The 19897-nt window shown below is 37.6% G+C and overlaps 1 protein-coding gene across 1 annotated transcript; it reads left to right on the top strand.

Annotated features, from left to right (window-relative positions):
- Positions 1-1366: 1366 nt before the first annotated feature.
- Positions 1367-10252, top strand: LOC133789125 (trafficking protein particle complex II-specific subunit 120 homolog). Its single transcript, XM_062226856.1, has 10 exons — positions 1367-2017; positions 2102-2308; positions 2491-2673; positions 3260-3369; positions 3984-4043; positions 5081-5369; positions 5690-5982; positions 6789-7663; positions 8506-9441; positions 9651-10252. The coding sequence occupies exons 1-10, from the start codon at positions 1607-1609 to the stop codon at positions 9869-9871; spliced, it is 3585 nt and encodes a 1194-aa protein (XP_062082840.1). The 5' UTR covers positions 1367-1606; the 3' UTR covers positions 9872-10252.
- The last annotated feature ends 9645 nt before the right edge of the window (positions 10253-19897 follow it).

The following is a 19897-nucleotide window of genomic DNA, read 5'->3' as shown; positions in this document are numbered from 1 at the left end:
ACATATGCGGCCGCTTGACCATCACGGCTAAGGAATTCTCAGAGAAACTAGGGGGTTTACCCTATTTTTGCCGCTTAGGTCGACGAGTTTGTAAATTTGAAACAATAATGACCATTTTGAGTTGCAAATAACTTGTAAACATTTTTATGGGCCCATGAACAGTTTTATATACTTAATAAAATATATCATTTCCTTTTTATTGACTTTTCCACCTTAGCCTGTTAATAACACTTAGATGCACGTTTTTAACCAAATGACTCGGGTAGCGGGTCAAATTTCCGGTTCACCGTAACTGTTCTGGGGTATCTAGGGCGTTACAATTTCGGTCCTTTACAAATTGAGTTTCGTTCTCTATTTATAGAGAATGTTTTAGAATTCATTCCCACATATTTCGGGAAGATATTTTGTAAATCAAATAATATAATGCCATTTAATGCATTATTTCCTGCATACACGGAAACATCCTATAAAATGTGGGATTTGATAACAAATTATATAATATTCCTTAAACATTGAGATTTTACAACAATAAATACATTCATATGTAACCAATTAGCTCAGATACGGAGTCCATTACATCTCCGAGACTATCTGTCAATCACGAGCTCGTCATCTTACTTCGCCTATGTTTATAGCAAGTATCCATTGATAAAGTCATCACATTCGAGCTTACACTTGCCAAGCTCAAACCATCTCGTTTGAAGGCGAGAGATGCATTAAGAAATATATACAAGTGTTGACCCATGGCTATTGCGAGCTCAGAGCATAATCAAGGCTACACACTCTTCGAGCTTTGTTATTTACAGCAACACGGTCTGACTGAAGGGTCATATGACGACCGTGCATATTTCGAGCTTACACCTAATGAACCTAGATTTCGGGATCACAACTTCTCATGCTCGAAATCTGGGTGTAACACTTAGTGAATTAAAAAAAAATAGATTTAATTTAATTTTTAATATTCAGATTTTGTTTTTGCTTTTTAGTGTTTAATTTATTTATTTTTATATATTTAATTATTTTTAGCAAACTAGAAATTGCCACATAGTTATCATGCTGGTCAAAGTAAAACTTAACTGAGATTTAATATCAGGGATCTTTAACTACACCAAATGTATAACAGTAGGTATTTTTGCCACAAAAAAATTTACATAAGCATTTAAGTGTAACAAAATAAACTACATAACTATTAATATCGCAAATTTTCCTTAAAAATATAATAAAAATAAATAGATATATAAATAAACATTTTCATAACTTTAAAATTAAAAACGTGTCTCGATGTTGCTTCTGCATACTAAATTTATAATGTATAACTTAGTTTTTTTTTTTTTTTTTGCAGTATATATATTATTTTTAAATAAACTAAATCTTACACTTTTCTTGATAATAAAACACAGTCTAGTTAGTTAGTTACTGACGTTCTCTACAAGTTAACTACTCTATTTTGTACTCTCTTGTGAAGAATCTAGTAGAAGAGAAAAAAAAAAGAAGATTCTCCGATAAGAAAATTCACCGATTCCCCAATTTTTATGACGGCGTTTTGAAACTCCGATCAAATCCGGGCAGTAAAAAACCCTAACTCTAGCGTCGTCCGATCCCGGCAATGGAGCCGGACGTCAGTATCGAGACCAGCTCCATGATCCGTGTGGCGGTGCTACCGATCGGCAAGGTACCACCAAGCCTTATGCGGGACTACTTGTCGATGCTGCTCCGCTATCAGACGATCCCACTCTCCGCCATTAGCTCCTTCTACACGGAGCACCAGAAGTCGCCCTTCGCTCATCAGCCATGGGAGTCCGGAAACCTCCGCTTCAAGTTTATCCTCGGCGGTGCTCCGCCCTCTCCTTGGGAGGATTTTCAATCCAATCGCAAGATCCTCGCCGTTATCGGTATCTGCCACTGCCCTTCCTCCCCGGATCTAGGCACCGTCGTCGACCAGTTCAATGCCGCTTGCAAGGGTTTCTCTTCGGCACTTGTGGACCGTTGCTTTGCTTTCTGCCCTGGGGATTCACAGGTTCGACGATGTTTTTTTTTTCTTGTCATAGATCGTTAATTTGGGAAGACTCAGATTTTTCCAATTTCGATTTTGATGTTGTAGTTGGACGATGGGAGTAGGAAAGGGGGTAATCTGATGCTGTTTCCGCCGGCCGACCGAGAGACGCAGGAGTTGCACTTACAGACAATGATGCAGGACATTGCCGCGTCGCTGTTGATGAAGTTTGAGAAATGGGTTCTTCAGGCTGAGTCTACTGGGACTATTCTCAAGACGCCTTTAGATTCCCAGTCTAGTCTCAGCTCAGAGGAGGTTTATGTCTAGGTGTCCTATAGCATTTGAATAATTTTAGTCTGATTTTTTATCTTGTTCTTTTTCTTAAATATCTTTGTAGATATATACTGGAACTTCAGTGGTAGTTTAAATAGTCTTTGAGTTAGGTGTTACCCATTCAACTTAACTGCTTCAGTAACATTTGGATTTGCAAATGCCAGGTTATCAAGGCCAAGAAACGAAGACTTGGCCGTGCACAGAAGACCATAGGGGATTATTGTCTATTGGCAGGGTCACCTGTTGATGCCAATGCACATTACACTACTGCTTTAGAGCTTTCAAGGTTGACTGGGGATTTTTTCTGGTTGGCTGGGGCACTGGAGGGCGGTGTCTGTGCATTACTGGTAGTTTCTCTCTCTATGATATGTCTATATATTCCATTCCAGCTTGAATGACCACATTCCCCGGATATTAGAGTGGGCTAAACAGCAAATATGTGATAGTAATATAGTCTGCTGTTGGGGTTGTGTCTACCTTCTAGTTAAGAGCAATCTTCATTACTGAAATTGGAGATTTGCAATTGAAAGTGACTTTTTGCCTAGAGTAATTAGTATTTGTGTATTAGTTGATGAGTTCTGTTTTTTGATGTGAATTTGGAATGTCGCTGGGTTGATGTACTAAAAACTATGAGTTGATTGCGTTGCTAGAAACTGTGGAATGTCAGTCGGTATATTAAAAAACTATGAGTTGATTGTGTATTTGTGTTGCTAGAAACTGTGGAATTCTGTAATGAACCCTTTAGGTAAGCAATGCGAAGGGTGTATTCTTCTGTAATTGCTTCTTAAGTTTTGGATAGATACAATGTCAGGTTACTTTATGTTTCATTTTCTGACAACGTGATGGTTATTCTTGTGCTCCACCTTCAATGCTGTAATTGCTACTGGAAGATGACATTTGATCTCATTAATTTATTCACACATGTGCTTATAGATTGATCGAATGGGCCAAAGGGACTCGGTTTTGGAAGATGAGGTTAAGTATCGTTACCAAAGTGTCATTGTGCACTATAGGAAATCATTTATACAAGAAAATGCTCAGAGGTAAGCCTTTTTCTTAAAGAATGGTTTAATGACTGATTATTTTTCTTTGAAGGATATCTGAACGTCTGTACTGTATCTGATTATTTTTTTCCTATTTAAATCTTGTAACGTAATGTTGTAACCTACAATGCTTTGAGCCTGAAATCTGGACACTGACTCTCAATAAAAGAGAATTGTCACCTCCTCCACTGCATTTTCTTTCTCTTGTCATAATTTTAAATGAGTTATGTCCCAAGTGTACTTATGGTTTTTTTCATTTCTCTACATCCCTGATTTATTTTGTGTGTGTTATTACATTAAATCAGAAGCTCTTATAGTTCTGTATTATGTTCTGTGCAGAGTCTCACCCATAGCCTTTGAACTTGAGGCTACTCTGCGTGTGTTTAATAAATGATTATGATTTCACATTCATTGCACTAATTCAGAAGCTCTTATAGTTCTGTATTATGTTCTGTGCAGAGTCTCACCCATAACCTTTGAACTTGAGGCTACTCTGTGTGTGTTTAATAAATGATTATTTTTTTTGTCGCAATGAAATATATATTATGATTATGATTTCACATTCATTACATTAATTCAGAAGCTCTTATAGTTCTGCATTATGTTCTGTGCAGAGTCTCACCCCTAACCTTTGAACTTGAGGCTACTTTGAAATTAGCAAGGTTTCTTTGCAGGTAAATGTTGTCATAAACTATTTCTGTTTTTATGTTAAATTTATAATGTGTGTTTTTCTCTTTATTTACTCTGATTTATTTAGAGGAGAATGACAATATTTTATGTAATTGTTTTCTTTTCTTTAATTGTTTCTGTTTTCAGTGGGGGTATTTTTATCTTCTATTGCTTGTATTATATCACAATTTTCACTATCTTAATACAAGTTTAGGTTTTGCTTCAAGGTTACAGTAATAATAAAAATAATGCATGTTTGTCGAACAAATGAACCAAATTGGGAATTTTCTTTAATAGTCTTTAGGTAAACTGTGTTTCTTATCTTATATATGTAAAAAAAAACACAAAATCTTATTCTGCTTCGTTCTTTCTTTTCTATTTTCTATTTTTATTTTTATTAGAAACACACACAAAAGACATCATTTAAGTCTTATATGTAGAGGGAAGAGATTCACATCCCAAAATACATCAGAAAATATTTCAATATGGATCATTAGTCTTATTGGGGAAGTTTTCTGCACTAAGCAGTTTTGTCTTATTGTTTTGTTTTGTTTTGCTTTACATTATTATTCTCATAATTGTATTCAGACACTTTGAGGTCATCTTCTCACGATATTAATACAAAGAAGTTTCTTTTAGAAAAAAATTAGTATTTATTTTTTCCCATCTGATACTGTTATGGCTGCAGTTTTTTCCCCTTTCAATTTGGTCAATTTTTGATGTGTTTCATCTGTTTGAACATTCATTATTAGCAGACATTATGAACTAAGTTAAAGTACCCAGTATTTTGCTTGAGATCCTACCAAGGATTGTTGGGTACTTTTTTTTGAGCTGACTAAGGGTTGCAGGGGTTTGGTGCAATGACCCATTATGATATAATCAATGTTCAGCCTGACTAATGTTTATTAGCTTAAATATTTTTTTAAAGATTTCACACATTTGCCTGTATTTACTTTTAGGAATATTTATTATTATCATTGTTTGAGATTATTTTGTTATTTATCATTTTATGTATTTTTATTATTTTATTATGTTTTTGCAGAAGAGAGCTGGCTAAGGAAGTTGTTGAACTTTTGACCACTGCTGCAGATGGTGCTAAATCTTTGATTGATGCTAGTGATAGGCTGATATTATATGTTGAATTAGCTCGATTATATGGTACTCTTGGTTATGAGCGTAAGGCGGCGTTCTTTTCAAGGCAGGTAGCTCAGTTATATTTGCAACAAGAAAATAAGTTGGCTGCTATTAGTGCTATGAATGTTTTGGCAATGACAACAAAAGCATATCGTGTTCAGAGTACAGCATCTGTTTCTAGATCTTCTGTTGTAAAAGTGAGTATATAAATATTATCTGGGAGATGGTTTTTAATTTTCGGGGATCTCATGTCTTTACGTGTATTAAGCAGCATTCTTGGCTCATATCATTCATTTGACACGAGGAGTTGGGTTTCACTTTGTCTACTTTGATTGTCGGTGGACTCTTATGTTTCTTATAGTTATTTTAGAGCTTGTTCTTTACCACTATCTGTCATTTATTAAACATTTTTTTTTAATTTTCACTGACCAGACCCTCTTATTTTATGGTACATATCTTGTAAATATGTTGTTAACAAGTTTATTTGCCTTTATCTTACTTGGAAACTTTACTGAAGGAGGCTGGATCAGGTCATGCTGATAGCACAAAAATGCTGCACCAGGCCGTAATCTCTCTTTTTGAGTCTCAATGGAGCACCCTGCAAATGGTTGTACTGAGAGAGATTCTGCTATCTGCTGTCCGTGCTGGAGATCCTCTTGCTGCCTGGAGTGCAGCTGCACGGCTGCTTAGGTCATATTATCCTTTAATTACACCTGTAGGGCAAAATGGTCTTGCTAGTGCACTTTCAAATTCAGCTGATAGGCTGCCTTCTGGAACACGCTCTGCTGATCCTGCTCTACCTTTCATTAGGTAAGTATACAATTACTTAAGGAGGCTATTCTACTTTTACGAGCAAATAACACGATATTTTTTAGTGATGTACGCGCACAGAATGCATAATGCTTAAGCAAGGGTAGTCCTTTACTTTGTGAGTTGTGAATTGCTGAACTGATAGACAGACTGAGGCTAGGTTCTGGCTTTCCATGCTTTGTAAAAGAAAAACTTTTCATGGTGTTTATCTTGCTATATATGTTTGTATGCATAATATGTGTATGATAATCCACTTTGATTTATTGTTTATATTTGACTGTTGATTTTTATAATTCTTGTCCAAATCTGTCCTTTATTGATAATGTGATAACAGTAGCTGATACTAACTTGCATGTGAATATTTCTTTGCTAAACTGAGCTCTCGACTGTTGCTTTTGCTTGATCAATTTCACTTGTACATATTACTAAATCTAGATTACTATTAGAGATGGTAAACACTCTTAACTTAGAAGCAAGTATGGCGACATTTGTACTGCTTAACTTTGATTTGAACACAATCTGAAATATTTGGCAACTTTAAGATATAGTATGACATAGATGCTGCTAGCCTTTTTTCCCCAAAAATAAAAATGTTATGGATGGTAGATGTTTTCCATATATATATTTGTTTTCTTTTACTTCCTTTCAACTCAAAATTTCCAGCTTCAGTAGCAGTTTCAACTATGTTATTTACCAGTCTATCTTTTAAATTTTCCCAGGCTGGATCGTTAAAAATAGGGTAAATTCACTCTTAGAGCTCTACTTTTATCATCACATATTATTCTACAATTTTCAATTTATTCCAGATTGCATTCTTTTCCCCTTCATCAATCACAAATGGACATTGTTAAGCGGAATTCAGCTAAAGAAGATTGGTGGGCTGGATCAGCTCCTTCTGGACCTTTTATATATACACCATTCAGCAAAGGAGAGCCAAATAACAACAGTAAACAGGAGTTGATTTGGGTTGTTGGGGAACTTGTTGAAGTTTTGGTTGAGTTGGCAAACCCTTGTGGCTTTGATTTGAGGGTTGATAGTATTTATCTGTCTGTGAATTCAAGAAATTTTGATCCTTTCCCTGTTACTGTTGATCTTCCAACTAATTCCTCAAAGGTTATTGCCTTGTCTGGGATTCCAACATCAGTGGGGCCTGTGACAATTCATGGGTGCACTGTCCACTGCTTTGGTGTTATTACAGAACACCTGTTTAAGGATGTTGACAACCTGCTCCTTGGAGCGATGCAAGGACTTGTGCTCTCTGATCCTTTTAGATGCTGTGGGTCTGGGAAGTTGAAGAATGTATCAGTTCCAAATATTTCTGTGGTACCACCACTACCTTTGCTGGTATCACATATTGTTGGTGATGGTGCAATTATTCTACATGAAGGTGAAATTCGTGACGTTTGGATACGTCTGGCAAATGCTGGCACAGTTTCAGTTGAGCAGGCCCATATTTCACTATCAGGGAAGAACCAGGATTCTGTTATCTCAATTGCGAGTGAAACCTTACAATCTGCATTGCCTTTGAAACCTGGTGCAGAAGTGACAATTCCTGTGACCTTAAAAGCATGGAGACTTGGTGTAGGGGATGTTGATATTGCTGGTGGAAAGAGTGCCTCTGGAAGTATAGTGAGGCATTCCAAGGATGGAAGTAGTCCTGTGTTGCTGATCCATTATTCAGGTACCTTTTTGTTGTACTTCTCTTTTTCTTTTGATTTTGGTTCATTTTAAAGTGACAGTGTAATGTTAAGCGACTGTGAGTAGCAATTGTTTTTTCAAGAGTGGAATTTGAATTTTTTTTTTCTTCTCTTTCTAAGATCACTGGTTGTTAGTTTCTGCCAAAAAAGTGAATGCAGCTTTTAATTAAATGCCAGTGTGATTCACATTATAGGAGGAAATATAGAATCCAAGTGGACTAAGCATGTGATGTTGAGTAGTTTAGTTGTACAAGATAATTAATAAGGTTGTTCAGTTTTGTTGTACTAAACTTAGTGGCTGAATTAGTTACAGGTTCAGTTGGAGTTAAGTAGGAAGTATATGGGAGATTGTCGTTTACAAGAGTGAGTCAGGCTGATTTTGGTGGTCAGACCATTATTGTCGTGGAGAGTCCTTTTGGTCAAACCTGTGTATTATCTCAATAACAAATTCATCAATAAAGAAGATCAATTCAGCTATGAGTTTCTATGTTTATCTTGCTGTGTTCTATCACCTGTTTAACTGAGCAACTAGAAAGGTTTAAGGTTTTAAAAAGTATAAAAGGAAGCACAACTGAAATTGTAACTGTTATAGACTATGTCTACTTGCCTAGTTAGGATCTAATTTTTAGTAATATTAATCATGTCTTTTGGGAATGTTAGCAAAGTCATTGTAGATATTCATGTATAGATAAACATCTTTTATTGTGATATTGAATTACACATTTATGATCGTGTGGAGAGTAATGCTTCTCTGTTTGTTGTTATCCCCTAGCAGCATTTAGATCTTACAATTTCTCTATGACACTTATTTTGTTCTTCTCTTCAGGGCCTCTATCAAATTCTAAAGATCCTCAAACAAATGAAAACGTTCCCCCTGGCAGGCGTCTGCTTATTCCCTTGCAGATTTGTGTCTTGCAGGGTTTATCTTTTGTAAAGGCTCGATTGCTGTCAATGGAGATTCCTGCACACGTGGGTGAAAGCCTTCCTAAATTGGTTCAGGTGGATGGTAAATGTTCTGAAGACGCCACGGGCTCTAACAATGAACTAGACAAATTGGTGAAAATTGATCCTTTCAGGGGAAGTTGGGGACTCCGGTTTCTTGAGTTAGAGTTATCTAATCCAACTGATGTTGTTTTTGACATAACCGTTTCTGTTCAGCTGGACAACTCCGGCAATGAGGATAGTCTTTCTGTTGACCAAGATACTGCCGAGTGTGGTTATCCTAAAACAAGAATTGATAGGGATCTCTCTGCAAGGGTACTAATACCGCTAGAGCATTTTAAATTGCCCATTCTTGATGCTTCCTTTTTTGTGAAGGGTGACCAGATAGATGGGGTTGGCCGTGGCAGGAGCGCAATCTTTTCAGAAAAGAATACCAATGCTGAACTGAATGCTTGTATCAAAAATCTCATTTCTAAAATCAAGGTGTGGTGGAAATCAGGGCGGAATAGCTCTGGAGAATTAAACATCAAGGATGGCGTACACGTTGCTCTCCAGTCATCCGTTATGGATGTATTGCTGCCAGATCCGTTAACATTTGGATTCAGGCTTCTCAGAAGCAGTTCTGAACCAGAAGATTCCACTACTCAAGATCAACCTTCTACATCTAAGGGTTCTGTTCTGGCACATGACATGACTTCGATGGAGGTTACGGTACGTAACAACACTAAGGACATGATCAAGGTGAATCTTAGCATTACATGCAGAGATGTAGCTGGAGAGAACTGTGTGGAAGGTGCCAAAGCAACTGTTTTATTAGCTGGTGAGATCATATTATCAGTCTCTTTTCAACTTTTCCATGTTTGTATTTGCTATAGTTTTTGAGCACTCATTGGCATTGCTAAGTTGGTTATAAAAATTCAGAATATTTCATTACCTGCCGACTTTTTGTTTACTTTGTTACTGTTGGTGTGATCTCAACTGTAATTTTCAAGGGCACAAGTCAATAGCTGATTTTGAACTTTCATACAGGTGTTTTGGGTGGAATCACCATGGAGGTTCCTCCTTTGCAAGAAATTAAGCATTCTTTCTCTTTGTATTTTCTCGTCCCGGGTGAGTATTCTCTGGTAGCTGCTGCCATGATTGATGATGCCAACGACATCCTTAGAGCTCGTGCTAGAACTAATTCACCTGATGAGCCGATCTTATGTCGTGGGCCTCCTTATAACGTTCGTGTAGTTGGAACTGTTTAACTTTTCTTCCAATTTACAGACTCAACCCGATTTGTTTAAAACAGAGGAAAAGTGCCACCACTTTCTATTTGGCAGCCGTACAAGATTGCATTCCTATCGAGTTCTCCACAGCCCTCCATTCCATTTTATTTGACAACGGGAGCGACTAGAGATTTATTGGTTGTAATGCTACATTTGGTCTTGCAATCTAGTTTTGGTATTTTTGAAATGAGGTGTTACCATGTCCAAAATTATATTTTATTTTGTTGCTTTTTACACGAATTTCTTCTTCAATTGTTTATGAAACTCATTATTTGTTGGGCTAGTCTTCTGACTGAAATTTGAAGTTATGGTAAATAAAATTAGAGTAGGGATACGAATAAAGGTTCCCGTTCTTGGAAACTAACAGTAGTTAGTTTGGTAAAGCTTTTAGATGCTTATCAATTCACATATTATTATTTTTGAATTTCATATTATTAAATTTTACTACTATGAGCTCACAGAGCAATATCCATATGAATTCAAATGTCATCCTAGCCACCCAAGATTTTAGATTTCAAAGCTAATCACTTATCTGATCACCAAATGATTCGATATCCATTTGGTGTGTTTTCCATAACTATGCTTTTAGCTTGATTTTACAATCTCATTCGTCCATTATTCTTGAAAAAAATAAAACTAATTTGAAGATTTCTTTCTAATCGGGCGGCCTTGAATTAAAATCGAAGAAAGAAGAAAGTTCTCTGAACTCATCAAGAGCAATTTGATTTGGCTCTAATAACATGTAAAAATGAAAGTGTATACACTGATTATACATCCTATTTACACACAATTGTATTGAAAAAATAACTAATAGGTTGGATGTGGAGAACGTGATGAGTTTTCTCTAAGCTCAATAAAAAAAATCCCCAGAGTTTTAAAACCTATATCCCTATCCTCATAATAAGTTTATTGCGTTAAAAAGAAGAGTAATGATATGTGCACCCAAAATATGTACCAAAACATTACACACAGTGAAGTATCACTGTTTTTTAAAATAGTGGGTCCCAGGTTTAATAAATGTGATTGGCTATGCTAAACAACCAGTTCACCTTAAACCTCCATTATTCAACTTCATTCAAATGTGCATATAGGTTTTTCCAACGACACGATGCTTCCTCCGGAGTACGGATACTCCAAATGTGTGGTTTGGTTTTCTCACTAGTTTCCAAAATTTCCTGCATTAATCGAATTCAGCTTGTTACTCTTCCAAAATTTTGATGGTTGTACATATCAATAACACAATATGCCCATTGCTGGTTGTTGAAGAAAGAAAGAATAGGTCTAGTATGTATCTTAACAGTTGGGACCAATTATCCCAAAATAAAATTAGAGGACAACCAAAGCAAGAATAGAGAAATAAATGAAGACACTAAAGCTATGTATATGAGAATGAGATACATAGTTTTCTCAACAAAATGACTTGGTGAATTTATTGTGGATATGCATCCCAAAAGCTCTATAAACTATTTTGCCCAATCACACATATTTTAGCTTTTAGAAAGCCAAACTCTTTTTCCCTGGATAAGCTTTTAGAAAGCCAAACCATATATTGAAAGTTGAGAGTGTGAGTTTATATGAAACTTAAACCATGGATAAGCTTATTATCCATGTCAATTTCTTGTTTTCAGCAGTCTTTTAAGCTTCACCTGCGAACTTGAATCCAAAGTGGTCTTTTCCATTTCCCTTTTTCCCTTATTTATAAGACATCAATCCAGTGAGACCTTTTTCTTTTTTTAAAAAAATAATATTAAAACCATTTCAAAGGAAAGAGTAGAAGAGAAAGGCAAGTTCTGATCTCCTTATAGGATTGCGATTATTTATCTATTTATTTCATATTTTGTATCTTAATTGACATCACGTAGTAGCTGAGTGAGAAAGTAGAGGGAGAGGAAGATGGATGCTAGAGAGTGAAGAAAAGAAAGAGAAGAGATTGGAGATATTGAGGTGTTTGACTCGTTAACTAAAAAATTATTTTTTGAAAACAAGTTAAAGTGTTTGACTTTGTTTTCAGGAAACAATTTTTAAAAACAAAGTTACAAAAAACAGAAAATTTTGAGAACAATAAAAAGTTATTTTCTGTTGTTCTCAAATTTTTTTTGTCTATATTTTTTTCCTCACATCATTTTTTTAATTATTATTATCTAACATCATTTATTGTCACATCATTTTCTCTCACATTAGTTTCTCTCTCTTCACTTTCTCTCACATCACTTTCCCTCTCATTACTTTCTATCTCTTTATTTTCCCTCTCATCACTTTTGCTCTCCTTACATTTTCTCTCTCGCTATTTTTGAGTCATTTTGAATTTATTAGGTTTGTTTTATTTTTATAGAATTTTGTGTGTTTTTATAGTTATTTTGTTGTAGAGTGTTGTAGTTTAATTATTTGAATTAGTGTTGTGATTAGTGGTAAAAAAATGCACATTTATTGATCTTAAATATCAAATTAAATTGAGTCTTAATTAATGTTTTCAAGAAACTAATGGAATAAATTTTACAATTGAAAATATTTAGTTTATATTTAATTTGATTAATTTTTGCAGGAATTATGTTGCATTTTGAAACTTTGAAAAGAAGAGAAAAGAAAATAATTAAAGCTGAAAAGAGAATTGGGAAATTGGCATATTTTTTAAAATCAAAAGCCCAAAGGATTGAGAATTTATGATATTGTTGAAAGGAAAAGCCCACAGCCCAGCCACCAGGCCCCATCAGAAGCTCCCCTTGCTGCTCCACTCAGCCCAGCTCCCAGAGGCCCGTTTGCCACCAGCTCCATCTTCCCTTGCAACAGGTCCACGCCTCAGCCAGCCCAAGGCCAGCCTGTGACCTAGTTGCCCAGCCCAAGGCCCAGCCGCCTGCACCCCATGCCCAGCCACCTTCTCTCCTCTTGAGCCCACAAATGTCATTTTTTTTACCCAACTTTCTATATATTTTACCACAAAATTTATTATTACACCATAAAATTTACCTCTACATGTCATATTTACATTATTTAGTTAATTTAATCAATTTAATTGATTATTTTAATATTCTCATTTTGTCTATAAATAGGGAATTTCAAGACTATTTTTGGATGCTTAATTTTTGGTTACTATCATCTTTTCTGCACTTTCTCTCTACATTTCCTCTCTTCCTTTTGAAAGACCATTTTGTGTCAAGTATGTATTTCTTTTGTAATATATTTTGGATTCTAGTTATCCGCTTCTAATCTTTTTCATAAGATTATTAAGATCATGATGAAACAACTTGTAACTAGATAGTATTTATTGTTGTATGTTGATTTCCCTTGTAATGCAACAAACTTTATTAATTTTTCTTCTTCATATTTGTCTTTCATCTTTAATATCTTGTATTTTAGATTGTTAGATAATATTACACTTTGTTCTTCATTTTGCAAAACATAATATTCTTTGTATAAGATGCGTCATTAAATTGTACACATTTAATACTTAGAACAAAACTATTATGTTTTTCCTTATAAATAATGTTATTTGATTTTTTGTTGTTTCACATTAAATACTTTGAAATTATATATATTTTTTAAAATGAAGAAAATCCTATATTTTTAGAAATAATTTGTGCTTAAATTATAAATCTATTTGGAAAATGATAGTTTGATTTATTTTAACTATCACTAAAACTTGGGAATCAATATCTAATAAATATTATTAAACTTACATTTTGCGGATTCTAGTATCTTAATAATATTTTTTTTACAACTTATTTATAAATCATAATTGGTTTATTTTTCTTCTCTTAGATAGTTTTATTTTCAATCTTTTATTTTATGTTCATGACATTAAATCTTATCAATCTTTGGAGCTAGGTTATAATTTATTTAATTTTGGTTTAAAATAGTTTATTTTTTATTTTAGACAACTCATTTGGGTTCGACATCCTTGCTTACACGAAATCTATACTATATATATGATTCGTGCGTTTGCGATTTACATATTTAAAACATAGTCATTTTGGGTCCATCAATCATCTAATATTGTTAGAGTTAAAGAATGTGACAGGATAGTGAAGAGTCCAACTAGCTCAAGTGAAGTTCGATGAGAGTCAATGTAAAGACAACCACATCAGCAGCTGTGTAGGCCTCTTGGTGACATTGCATTATGACTCAAAGAGTCTAGACTATTCAGTGAGGACCACAACTTCAGAAATATTTCCTGTAACAAATTCAGTTTTTGTAGAATATTTTTCTGTTAGAATTTGTAATACGTGTACAGTGGTCATTGGACCTCTTTGTATTCCCTTACTGAAATTATTCAATATATACTCGATGGAAGATGCAGCAATATTTTGAGCTGCCATTTTATACAATTCAATATATCTTTCGTTTCTTCTCTTGGTATCAGAGCATCTCGGCCATCGCCACCATGTCTCAAGCTCCGGTCGACTCCACCTCCGCCAGCGCCGTTGCTACACCTCCTGCTCCGGTGACTGCTGCCGTTGAGGTTCCTATGGCCCCTAACACTGCTCCGACAGCTCCCTTCAATACAAATACCATGTCTCAGCCTTTTGCTCTCAAGCTCGACCGCCACAACTTTTCCCTTTGGAAGACGATGGTTCTCACCATCATCCGTGGTCATCGTCTCACTGGCTACATTGACGGCTCCTTGCCCTATCCGCCTGAGACTATCCCCGATGCCTCCAGTGCTCACTCATACCCTGCGCCCACTCTGTCTCGTCCTAATCCTCATTTTGATAACTGGATTGTTCACGACCAGCTCCTCATGGGCTGGCTATACGGTTCTATGACTGAAGCTGTGGCCACTGAGGTCATGGGTTGCCGGTCTGCTGCTGCTCTCTGGCGTTCTCTTGAGCTACTCTACGGAGCTCATTCTAAAGCTCAAGAAGATGACATTTGCACCATGATTCAGACCGCGCGCTTGGGTTCTCTATCTATGGCGGAGTATCTTCGTCAAATGCACACTTGGGCTGATATTCTCGCCCTTGCCGACAGTCCATATCCGGAATCCCACTTGGTCACCAATGTCCTCAATGGTTTGGACTCTGACTACCTATCGATCGTGGTTCAAATTGAAGCTCGTCCCTCCATCAGCTGGCAAGAACTTCAGGATGTGCTTCTCCGGTATGCTAATTGACTCGAACGTCTTCACGCCTTACCCACTCCGAAGTTGCTCAGTTCTATCACTGCCAATGTGGCCACTAAAGCTGAGTCGTCCTTCTCTCCGAAGCGTCATTCCTCTCACTCCTCTGGCTCATTTCATTCTCGGGGTCGTTTCTCTTCTCCCAATCGTTCTCGGTCTGACCGGGGTTCCAATCAACGCTTCCGAGGAAGGGGTGGCAGAGGTCATGGTTCTCGACCTGTTTGTCAAGTGTGTGGCAAGCTGGGTCACACAGCTGTAGTCTGCTATAATCGCTTCAATGAAGCCTACATGGGTTCAAACCCCTCTCACACTCAGGCACCACCCTCGTCTCCTCATACTGCCTTTGTTGCATCTCCTGAAATTGTTGATTCTGCTGATTGGTACGCAGACAGTGGGGCAAGTGTTCATCTCACCTCAGATCTAGCCAAGCTCACCACAACCACTGGTTATACTGGTAAGGACTCAGTGATTGTTGGAAATGGTAAGACACTTCCTATTGTTCATATTGGTACTGGCTGTTTACCTACCACTTCATCTGATCCTCTTATTCTTCAAAACATGCTTTATGTCCCACAAATCACCATAAACCTCATTAGTGTTTCTAGATTAACTTCCGATAATAATGTACTTATAGAATTTCACTCTGATTTCTGTTATGTGAAGGACAAGGTGACAGGGGCGGTGCTACTCCAAGGACGTCTTAAAGACAGACTCTACAAGTTTGACGCCATCATTTCCACCACTCAGCCGCACTCTTCCACCCAGTCCCGCCCTGAATTCACTTGTTTTCTTAGTTCAGTACCTAAGCAAAATGTAGACCAACACTCTAAGTGTACTCTGTCTTGTATTTCCAAAAATGATGTATGGCATAGGAGATTAGGCCACCCCTCTCTTCGTGTTTTAAATCAAGTATTGCAGTTTGTTAATGAAAAATCTTTGAACAATACTTCTGTGAAATTCTGTGATGCTTGTCAATTGGGAAAATCCCATGCTTTTCCATTCAAGTTATCTACTACTAAAGCTGCCCATATATTAGATCTAATTCACACAGACCTTTGGGGTCCAGCACCGGTCTTATCCAATACAAAATACAAGTTTTATACCCACTTCATTGATGACTTCAGTTGTTTCACCTGGATTTATCCCTTACGAGCTAAATCTGAGGCCCTCACTGCCTTTGTTGAGTTTAAACAGCTCGTAGAAACACAATTTAATCGCAAAATCAAAACCCTCAGATCCGATTGGGGAGGGGAATACATCTCCTTCCAAATTCCTACAAGAACATGGCATCATGTTTCAACATTCATGTCCCCATACTTTCGCTCAAAACGGAAGAGCTGAACGGAAACATAGACACATTGTGGAGATGGGTCTTACCTTGCTTGCTCAAGCTGAAATGCCTCTGAAATTCTGGGTTGATGCCTTCCAAACCTCAGTCTATTTAATAAATAGACTCCCAACCTTGGTGTTAGGTAACAAGTCCCCTTTTGAAGTATTGTTCGCAAAACGGCCTGATTACAACTCCATTAGAATGTTTGGTGCAGCTTGTTTCCCTTGCCTCCGTTCTTATAACACTCACAAATTCCAATTTCGAACCCTCAAGTGTGTTAATCTAGGGTTTAGTGAATCCTTTAAAGGATATAAGTGCCTTAGCTCCACAGGGAGAGTGTATCTCTCACGCCATGTTACCTTTAATGAGCTGGAATTCCCTTTTCCTCACAGTTTTCTCAATACCCATAGTCCCGAACTTCAGGCCGATAGCTCTAGTACTGGATAGTCTTACTTACCTCATCTTGCGCCACAGGAACCTCCAAGCTCACCCTCTGTCGAAGACGTCCCTGCAGTAGCATCGCCTGCTGCCAAGACTCCATCTAACCACACTCACGTATCATCTCCTCCTTCACCTTGTTTCTCTAATTCCATTTGCCCTGCTGTATCATCTACTAGTTCCCAGCAGCCTTCTAGCAATTCCACTTCTTCACAGCCTCTTGCACAGCCTAAACTGTAATGCCCCAACTCCAGGGACCGCTACAGTGCACATTGCAAACAGTGTTAAACTCGCTAACCGAGTCGTTTGGCCATAAACGTGTAACTAAGCATGATTAGCGGTTTAGGGGTTAAAAACTTTGGTTAAGATATAACGTTTCACTAGAACGTTTACTGTATACATTGAGATCCCAAAAATATAATTTCAGAGTTTATTACAAGAAAGTGTTTACAACAGGCTGTTCTAAGCGGCAAAACAGGGTTCAGCCCTAGTTCCACTTTCAAACCTCGCCCAAGTATAGGTCGAGCAGCTGTATATGTACACGTCATCACCTAAGCTCTCAAACTCAAGGATGGTCTAGCTTCCTTTTTCCTTTACCTGCACCACAAAGCACCCGTGAGCCGAAGCCCAGCAAGAAAAGTCATATGCTCATAAATCGTCATATCATGATATCAAATCATATCTGGCATGCCTAGCATTCATAGCTCTATTTAGCATGTAAATGAATTCAAACAGATGCTGGGGTACCCAGGATAAGAAATCCTGGCCTTCTGATTGGAGGACTATCAAGTCAATCCTAATCAGATGAGTGTCGCAACACTTGAGGTTCCGATAAACCATGCTGAGTGATCGACAAGCGAGTCACCAATTCAAATGGAAGGGTGGCTGTTGGGTAAGCCTCTAACCTTCAATAGGTTCTGGTAAACCATACTGAGTGACCAACAAGCAAGTCACTAGGGCCTCAGTGCCCAAAGCCATGCATATGATGATCAAAATGATCATACAGAGCTCATAGCTCTGATCAGATGAGTGAATATCACTTTGAGGTCCTGTTAAACCATACCGAGTGACCGACAAACAAGTCACTAGGGGCCCAGTGCCCATAGTCGTGTAACGACACCGTTACCTAGGCATTCCTGCCATGGCTCTTATCAAATGAGTGACTGACAAGCATGTCACTGGGGCTGGTGCCCATAGCCATGTGACCTAACAGTCACGGGGCTCGCTGGCCCTGGCTCTAAATAACTAGCCTTTGGCTAGATAAGCGCTTGTTTGTATTCATCGAACTTGAGGTCGGTCCTGCATTAATGCTCTTTGAGTCATTCAATGCAGAAGGTCGATTAGGTCTAATCGACATGGCTTGCGTTGAACACGCTAAGGCCGTCTTGACTAGTGAGTCAGCACAATGTGACCAGTGCCCAGTACCACTGCCGAACTTGACTAGTGAGTCACAGCTTCATAGTTGATACTAACACCTTTGCCAAATTTGACTAATTAGTCAGTGCCATGCACAAGTAAGCAATGCTATCAATGTGTATCAATATGTGTCATATGTCACACATCCAAAGATGAGGCATTCAACATGCTTACTTAATAATTGCGAGCATAATAATGATCATGCACAAACACAGAGACTCAAGCTCTGACCAATCTCATATTCATCATTCATGGCATGCCCTAATCACATGTTTCTCGTGCATCACATGCATCACATTTAACCAACCAGCATGCCTCAATAATAATCATATGCAAATGGGCAAAATTTCCAAGCATTCATTATGCTATCAATTACATTTAAACATTCAACATGCATCAATCATAGCCATGCATGTCACATATGGGGTGCAATTTTCTTACCTTGGGTTCGAGCAAGAATTAATAAAAGAAACGACCTTTGAGAGCGATCAGTCCTTTGGTCCTTTAACGGTCACCTAGTCATAACCAAAAATATAGAATACTATCAATGAAAATGAAAGCAAAGGTTTCCAAACCAATATCTAGCCTCCGGGACATCAATCCACACTTAACCGGATAGTAGGATCGACCCCGAGGCCTTAAGCTAGCATCCCCAAGTCAAAAACCCATTTCTGGCCAAAAATGCCCTGATGGGCTGCGGCTCACCATAGCCATGCCGTGGCTCACCCTCAGATAGAGGCAAAAACTTGCCCAGAAGCACACTCAAGCCGCGGCATGCCATAGCCAGGCCGCGACACATTACGCAAACCAGCAACAATCAGATTTTCTTCCCCTGCGTTTCCCTCGAAACCAAACCTTCAAACCAGTCCCAAACCTCAACCTAACGCCCAATTCAACCACCAAGCATCATCTACAACTCACCCACATCAAAACCCAAGTTAAACATCAACCAAATTTCCATTAATTCCAACTAACCACCAAGAAATCACAAGCTGAAACTTAAAGGAAAACAGAGTATAATCAGACTTTCATGGCTGAGTTTCCTTACCTCAAGCTTGGTTTTCAATCCCCTTCAATAGCTGAAACAAGTTCCCTAAGCCCAAACCTTGATTTCCTAGCTTGTTACCTCAAGATGGCTCTCAAAAATTGAAAGGAAAATGAAGGAGAAATGGTGTACGGCAGAGAGAGAAGGATGAGGATGATGATGCTCTGTTTTTTCTGTTTTCTACAGCCATCTAAATGATACATATCCTTTGCCAAATGACCTAAATCCCCTAGGTCACTTAAGGTTTCTAAAGCCACCCCAAGGGCAAAATTGTCCTTTCCAACCTATACCGTTAATTATAATTAACGCTCTCCAATTCCCGTTAATCTCAATATTCTCAAATACCAATAATTCACATACCGTTACCCTTTAATTCCCGGCAACGTTCTAATCATTTAAACATCCCGAGACTCACCGCGAGCCCCGAACTTAATCCCGTTATGACTAGACCGAAAGCTTGCATTTCCATGATCGTCTCATGCCGAATGGCTCGAACCAATCCACATATCATGTGGTATTATTTATAATTCACCCCCATGCATAAAAATACACAATCACGCCCTCAACGGGCCAAATTACCAAAATGCCCTTGTAATTAAAATATGAACCCATATGCATGCATTCACCATCATATAATAATATAATTCACATAAACATGCATAT

The sequence above is a fragment of the Humulus lupulus genome, chromosome 7 (genome assembly GCF_963169125.1).
Source record: "Humulus lupulus chromosome 7, drHumLupu1.1, whole genome shotgun sequence".
Lineage (NCBI taxonomy): Eukaryota > Viridiplantae > Streptophyta > Magnoliopsida > Rosales > Cannabaceae > Humulus > Humulus lupulus.
Note: the sequence above shows the minus strand (reverse complement) of the source record. Positions and strands in the feature narration are given on the sequence as shown.

Bases quoted from the DNA above. Each gene is read 5' to 3' on its own strand.
- LOC133789125 (XM_062226856.1), top strand. From the start codon at position 1,607: ATGGAGCCGGACGTCAGTATCGAGACCAGCTCCATGATCCGTGTGGCG. The intron at 3,370-3,983 runs GTAAGCCTTTTT...TGTTCTGTGCAG, and splicing joins ATACAAGAAAATGCTCAGAG to AGTCTCACCCCTAACCTTTG. The intron at 4,044-5,080 runs GTAAATGTTGTC...ATGTTTTTGCAG, and splicing joins TTAGCAAGGTTTCTTTGCAG to AAGAGAGCTGGCTAAGGAAG.